General features: G+C 36.5%; 2 protein-coding genes and 1 non-coding gene across 3 annotated transcripts in view; 1 reads left to right on the forward strand and 2 right to left on the reverse strand.

Annotated features, from left to right (window-relative positions):
* Positions 1-102, reverse strand: part of LOC137978690 (uncharacterized) — a 5,795-nt gene extending 5,693 nt beyond the window's left edge. Inside the window, exon 1 of the mRNA XM_068825706.1 lies at positions 1-102. This exon is cut by the window's left edge and continues 258 nt beyond it. Within this exon, the coding sequence (XP_068681807.1) occupies positions 1-87 (87 nt within the window). The 5' untranslated portion in view covers positions 88-102.
* A 177-nt stretch (positions 103-279) lies between these two features.
* On the forward strand, positions 280-351 carry Trnaa-cgc (transfer RNA alanine (anticodon CGC)). The gene has a single exon. It is a non-coding gene; the product is annotated as a tRNA-Ala (tRNA).
* Positions 352-1,038: 687 nt separating this feature from the next.
* Positions 1,039-7,500, reverse strand: part of LOC137978689 (ATP-binding cassette sub-family B member 10, mitochondrial-like) — an 18,874-nt gene continuing 12,412 nt past the window's right edge. The window contains exons 10-13 of the mRNA XM_068825705.1: positions 5,853-6,033; positions 5,381-5,424; positions 4,143-4,177; positions 1,039-3,334 (exon numbers count right to left, since the gene is read on the reverse strand). Of these exons, the coding sequence (XP_068681806.1) occupies positions 3,103-3,334; positions 4,143-4,177; positions 5,381-5,424; positions 5,853-6,033 (492 nt within the window). The 3' untranslated portion in view covers positions 1,039-3,102. The remainder of the gene's footprint in view (positions 3,335-4,142; positions 4,178-5,380; positions 5,425-5,852; positions 6,034-7,500) is intronic.

The following is a 7,500-nucleotide window of genomic DNA, read 5'->3' on the forward strand; positions in this document are numbered from 1 at the left end:
CATGCTGAGTTGTTCTTCAAATGCAAATGAGCATAGCGCCTGCAGTTCATGCGGTCTTTGTTTCAGGGCAAAATATGTCTCATACATAACGCACCTGTCTACCAGAGAAAGAACGAAAACGATGTCTTGCCCATTTACAGCGATAATCACCGCTACTACATCATTTGATGTAATCATACTATTATTTATCTGAATTTCAGGCTGCTCGGATGTTTCTTTCTTTTGGCCCTCTACCATGTAGCATTTTAATAGCAAACATTCCCCTCATTCAGCACGCGCGGGGATGTAGCTCAGTGGTAGAGCGCCCGCTTCGCATGCGGGAGGCCCGGGGTTCAACTCCCCGTATCTCCAGTTATTTTTAACATTTCAATCCCTATGATTTAATGCCGATGACGTCTCAATTTTTTTTTCCGTATCCCCTACGGGCAGAGAGTTTTTTGGACGTCCTATTTTTCCTTCCATGATTATTCTTTTCAAAGCTAGCCACAGGTAGTGCAAACTCTGTGTGGAGAAGGCGGCGTTCCAGGTCAAAGTGTAGAAGTCGATACAAATCAGAAAGCTTAACAGCTTGCACCGTATTCCGAATAGCCGTATTCCGGAATAGGAATACATGGCATAGAAGTTAGAAATCCTTCGTTTTTACGGAGATTCACATTAAAATTGTCAAAAACCTGCTAAAACGCTATTTTGAACATATCTTTGTTAGTCTTGTTGTTTTAAAACGGGACACTGAAAAACGCAGACTGCAGACTGTGCAGACAGTCTGTAAAATAAAAATTCGGTTAGCCTGAATTACGGTAGGCCTAAATACCGGTAACATTCGGTTAGCCTAATTAGGCCTAAACAACATTCAGGTTAGCCTGTTCACGGTTAGCTCTCAATAATAGTGAGGGTAACGCCATATTTTACCCCTGGTCTGCAGCATAGGCAGCCCAAGCTTCAATGTTCTTAGAACCACGAAGTCTTAGAACATTGAAAACACGGACTTCCCGAAACTGTAAAATAAACTCGAAAAGGCACAAGAATATACACCAGATGTGAGTCATTTTGATTCATTTTATTGAATGAACGTTAAATTGAGCATATTTTAGGCTTTACAATCGACGGTATTTTATTTCCCATACAAAGTCTTATAACGCGTTTAAATTCTCAACGGCTGTCTATAGTGACGCGAGCTTGGGCTGCCTACGTCTGCAGTCTGCGTTTTGTGGTGACCGGTTTTAAATCATCACTCCACGTATTCTCATTCCGGAATAGAGTCAATCGAACGCACCGTTAGCTTGTCTTCAGGTATCATAGTACTTTGCATCAAATTATTCATAGCTGCAGGTGTTTGAGTCACTCATATAGACCTCTTTCATAATGGCGGCCAAATAAATTATTCTTTTGTTTTAATGGTAATAAGCCCTACTAACCTCGCTATGACGAGCAAATTTCAAAAGAATATTTTTTTTAAAACGAGGGCAGTAGGTCTAATTAACATAGATACAAAAGAATGTAAAGTTGGTCGCCATTTATGAATGTGGTCTATTTGGACTTGCAGAAATATGCATCTGGACAGTAGATTGGTGGCTGACAAATACTGCAACCCAGCCATGAGCCCCAATCGTAGACCATTCATGTATCTCACACTGACAAGCAGTGAAAAAGGGAGGGGAGAAGAGTGGGTTTGCTTAGCAAATGGGCAAGAGAGGCACACAATGGCTGGTGGGTCTAAGTCAAAGGTCAGTGTACATGTCACTGTGCTACAAATGGCCAACAACAAAAGTGTATCCTAGTTCTAATCAGTCTACAAAAATATGTTGTTTCAGGTTGAAGAGGAACCCTTGGCTTAGTTGTTCATCAGTGGATCAGGGATTCATAAATGTAGTCTTGACCTGTGGAATTATAACGACCTGTGTTTTAGACCTGCCTCAAGATGACAGTCAAGATCTCCAACACTGGTTACTGAGCATGCAACTAGGGAAAGCAATACTGTATGTGAATGTCTCATTCATGACAATAATGTGTAATGTAATTTTCAAACCTTTAATATTAAATTGTGTTCAATGCAAATGAATTAAAAAAATATGTGAAATGCACATTCCATCAACGTTTTATGCATACATGTATAACATACTCCTGCTAACAGTTTGTGCATAATAATATTACCGGTATTTACAAAGGTATTTGTGCATGGGGTGCTACCCTGTGTTCAACCAGAGTTAATAGAGGGGACTGCCCCCCTATTAACTCTCAAAATCAGTGATCAACAGCCATGTTTTTCAACGAAAACAAAAGGAAGCGTTTGCATAATAATAGAGTTAAATTCCCGGAGGATTTGGTCGGGGCACCAACATGGCCGCCTTTTCTTTGTTTAGGGCACCAACATGGCGGTCGTGACGTCATGTGAAAACCGAGAATAATTTTGACTAGCAGCCTGTCACTGAGGTTCAATTACTACTATTATAATTATAATAATAATAATAATAATATTATTATTATTATTATCATCATCATCATTATTATCATTATGATCACTATTATTATTATTATTATTATTATTATTACTATTATTATTATTATTATTATTATTATTACCTATATACGATAAATTATTATTGTCATAGATGCCAAAAAATTCAAGACCCTTTGCTACTTGGTCATTAGTTTACTTGCAATAAAAGTGGAGTCTCTTTTTCATTCACCATTTAAGGGAACCAATAATTGTGAGTTGTAAAACTTGCGAGTTTCTCTCCATTTTAAACATTACTAGACTGCTGGTCATTTGGGAATTGAAATCACTGACCAGACCGACACTGATTACGCATCTAGGGAAAGCAATGCTGCACTGATGGAGAGCGAGAAGTAAAATGAGCACAGTCGACCTCAGGTGTGTCAGCTGAATATTTACTGTTATGAGTTACATGATTGTATCTTGAACATTAAATATATGTATATGGTTACTTTACTTTACTTTACTTTTGGGTCATTTACTTAGTAATTCCAAATGCATGACTGGGTCATTAAATTCTTGTTATTTATTGCTTTTATGGTTGACATTTTGATGCTTCCTGTCAAAATTTGCAGTTCCTTTGAGTAAAACAACACGCTTGAGCAAGATTACCGAAAGCCAACAGTTTGTTTCTCAACCAGCTTTTTAAACAAACCATCTGGAGTTCCCATCAGCTGAGTGTATGAGCCAGCCTCAGTAATCTGCCCATCATTCAGCACAACAATGTTGTCGGCATTTTTTATAGTTGAGAGTCGATGTGCAATGGTGATCACTGTACGGCCTTTCATTAGCCTTTCCAATGCCTCTTGAACCAAGTGTTCACTTTCTGCATCCAGGGCACTGAAAAAAGTGCTTAGTTAGAGACACTTACCCCAATAACAATATCAGTTGATTGGCTGTGTGGGCAGATTCAGGAAATTTAGAGGGAAAGGTATATGGTGTTTTGTGCAACAAAACAAAACAAAGGTGGAGTAAAGGATGAGAAATTAGTTACTCCGATTTAGAAACAGGGCTAAAAAAAAAAATTGGTAGAATAATGCACAATCAAGCTAGTCTTCCTGAAACCATCCTTTGCATAATACCAATGACACCAATAATTAGATAGAGTTTCAATCAAGTGTCGAAAAACCAAAACCAAAGTAATTACTTTGGCCAATCAAAAAAGACGGAGACAATCCAGTAAACCAATCAAAACTTGAAGTAATTACACATATCCGACACAAAGCACGAGAAAATGTGCACGCGCGAGCCACGATTGGTTTTTGTTTCACTTCTGATTGGTTGAAAAAGTGGCACGAGAACTTTGAACCAATCACTGAGTGAAGTTATGCAAAACCAAAGCAATTTGCTAATTACTTTCGACACTCAATTGAAATCACTCTACCAATCAATAATTAATTGGTAATTAGTGAAACAAACTTTAAAAAACAGAAACCAAAATGTTAATGCGATCAGATTTTATTTACAAACTTTACTGAAAGACACAAAAAACATTTTGATGGGTCAATCTGGTCATGCTCTTATTAACTTCACTTAAGATGTTTGTGAACTGCAAAGGGGGCAAGTAGACTGTATACTCTGGACATGCTAACAGCAACTTTCTTCAAAACGTTAAAGTACATGTAATGTACTTTAAACTTACACTTACCTAGTAGCCTCGTCCAGTAGCAGAATGGATGGGTTCTACAAGACAAAATGCATTATTGTTTGGTGGTTAGTATAATGTCATGGATGGAGAAAATGATGCTGGAGGAACCTTGATACCAGGCACTCGTTTGGGTAAAAAAGTCTTCTGTAGTAGCAAAATGTGGCTGTAATTGTGTTCACACAAAAGTGATCAGCAATCTTGCTTTGCTACTATGGAGCTTATGAACTACAGAAGTCACATATCACACACAACTTAAAAAAAATGCCTTTCAGTTTGCCATGTGCTCATGTACAAGAGTTACTTCACCAAAGTTTTCACCAACCACGCAAACATGCCTTGCTTTTTCAAAAATGGACGTGTTCACACTTTTTCAGTTTTATTTTTTTTCACTGCTGGTTACAGATGTGTCCTTGATTTCAAAGGTCAAAACAATGTTTTAATGGTAAGGCACCTACATGTATGTAATGTACATCTTCATGCACAGTTTATAGAAAATTTCTGCACATTCTAGAACTCCTAAATGCAATGTCTCCTCATGTACATGTATTTTGTGAACAAAGCCTTGGAGAGGAAAGGCACAAAATAAGCCTAAAACTAGTTAAGCTGGTGTGCATGTATGAATCATTCATTTTAGACCTCTGCATTACATCCATGTTAAGGACGGTGCCCACTAATATTGTTATTACGCACACATAATTTCTGCGCATCTCAAGATACTTGGATTTCCTATGGGTGAATTGCTTACCAACACAGAGATATTTTTGTGCGGTTCAAAACTATGCGGAGAAAGCGGAACTTGGGGGTAACCATGCATTTTTCAGAGATAATTAAGCTTCAATTTGGAAAAGAATGCCATACATTGCTTTGTATTTCAGAGCTTTTTACAAATATTGTTGATTAATTATCTTCGAAAAATGCGTGGTTAACCCCAATTTTCTTTTTGGATTTAACAAACATTAAACTATTTTCACTGTTTTTGCACCAGTACAAATTAAAATTGTACCAGTTCAAAAACAAAATGTTCCAAAGTCAAAATTGAACTACAACATATACACATGTATAAGGCCTTGAACACCAGCCTTAAAATTATAATGAATCATAATAATTACTGTATACATGTGGTTTGGAGGGACAAGCAAAATTAAGAAGTGTGTTCACTTTGATAAGTGCTAGTTGTTTAAAAAAAACAATATAATTTTGAAAGGTGGGGAAGCCAAAGTTCACATACTCTCACCAACCTTCAAAATGGCCCTTGCAATTGCAATTCGTTGCCTTTGACCCCCTGAAGTTGGCAAAAAAAACAAAAACAAACAAACAACAGGAAAAGTTATGTATATTAAAGAAATTCAAACTTCATGTGAACTAAATTCCTGAAACTCATTGGATGATGCCACTGCATTAATGGCCTATAACATACTACTTTCTGTATTTCTTGTAATAACAACCTTCTTTTCCCTCCCCCCAAGGGCTGCTGTAAAAATAGATTATAGATTGCTAGAAGTATGTACATTACATGTATCTGCCAAGCACCACAGATGACATTGATATGCTCAGCACTTGAGGAAGAATGCATTTTATAATGAAAATGTTTCATTGTAGTAAAAGTCCTGTGGTGTATTTATTAAGTCCCTTGTCACAAGTTCTCACAGAACCTGCCGCTTTGAGTTGAAAATCATCCATTACTATCCAGAAACAACTTCATCAAGTTACCTGACAACATCTGTCCTCTTTCTCCTACCACTGTGTCAAAACCCTTAGGGAAACTCTTGATAAAGCCATATGCATTGGCCTGCACTGCAGCATCCATAATATCATCACGGCTAAATTGTTGTCCTGTGCTAGCACCATATGCAATGTTGTCGGCAATGGAAGATGAAAATAGGATTGGTTCCTTCAAACAACACAAACAGCAAAACAGAACATTAAGTAATGATCCGTGTAAGATGGATAGCAATTTCCTTTGTTATGCGGCAACGGGGCTTTCCCCACATAGGAATGTTATCATTTTTATACAGAGAATGCATAAACCAACAGGAAAGCCATTAACGCAATAAAATTCATTTACAGCCCACTTTGAAAGGGTGTTTTTTTGTGTTAAAAGATTTTGACCAATAGTTGAAAACAAAAGCCAAGAAACATTTACAATTTTACATGTTCCCCACATACGATTTCTGTGGAATTCATTTAAACTGAGACCAGATGAAAGATGGAAGATGGTTGGAAAGTAAGGATGAATATAATACTGCTTTATGAAGTTTTGTTAACTTTTGCTGTTTAAGCCAATCAGAAGTAAGTACAGACAATAGAAAACTTATCACCTTTTTGCATACCAATTGAATTCCAACATGTTCGTTGCCGTTGTTGCTATCGTTCTTATCTGGACCGTTTCTTAAGCAATAAGGCCCATTTATTCAAAAGGTGATTAACCCATTGACACGTCAAATGCCCTAGGATGTCCCCAGATGACTAGTAAAATCATCTAATGTTAGACAGAGTAAAATCTGTTAAGTCTCACTCCCAGGGGTCAATGGGTTAAATACAAAACCAGGCTTGAATTTTGCCTGTCAACGAAGCCTTAATCATGTAATTTTTTGCTAAAGGAAAGCACTTGAAAGTCTGGAGTCAATTTTGGAGGCTAAAATTCACACGGAAACTATTTCCGTTAAGAAAATTAGACTGTAATTTACAGGTAAGTTTCTTGTTATCCTGGGGAAGCTTCAAAATCAGGATTTGAAAAACTGGGGTCAAATGGATGAAAATAATAAAAAATAAAAATACTATTTATTAGTGTCATTATTTATAATAATTATTATTATTGTTTACAGTACACAAACCTGTGACTAACTTGGCGTTGCTATTTGTTATACGTATATAAGTGAGGATAGATTAAATTTTCAGCTAAAGGAGGCTCGAAATAATTTCTCCTTTTTTCAAACAAATAAACATACATGTATTCTGTCCTTAGATATAGTTTGGGTAACCATATCATGACAAAATTTGGCCAGGGTATTAAGTACCCATCTTAGATGTCTCACATTATTTTTTTCTCCAAAATAACGTTACTATGGCAGCAATATTAGGCATGCATATCTTTGAGCCTTTAAATCAACATATATTGTCTTTTTTTAAGAAATGGGACGGTGAAATCTTCCCCTTCAGCATTACCAGATAATGTTAGAAATACTCTCTAAAATATTTAAAATTCAACAAAATCTGTTGGCCAGTTTTTTGGAAAAGTCATTTTTTTTAAAAATGTCTCTAATTTTTTTTTCACCTACCGAATTTTTTTAAATTTGAAAGACAAACGTTTTAAATTAATCTAAGCTAACACGCAAACAAAGAAAAAAATTCACCATCT

The sequence above is a fragment of the Montipora foliosa genome, chromosome 12 (genome assembly GCF_036669935.1).
Source record: "Montipora foliosa isolate CH-2021 chromosome 12, ASM3666993v2, whole genome shotgun sequence".
Taxonomy (NCBI): domain Eukaryota; kingdom Metazoa; phylum Cnidaria; class Anthozoa; order Scleractinia; family Acroporidae; genus Montipora; species Montipora foliosa.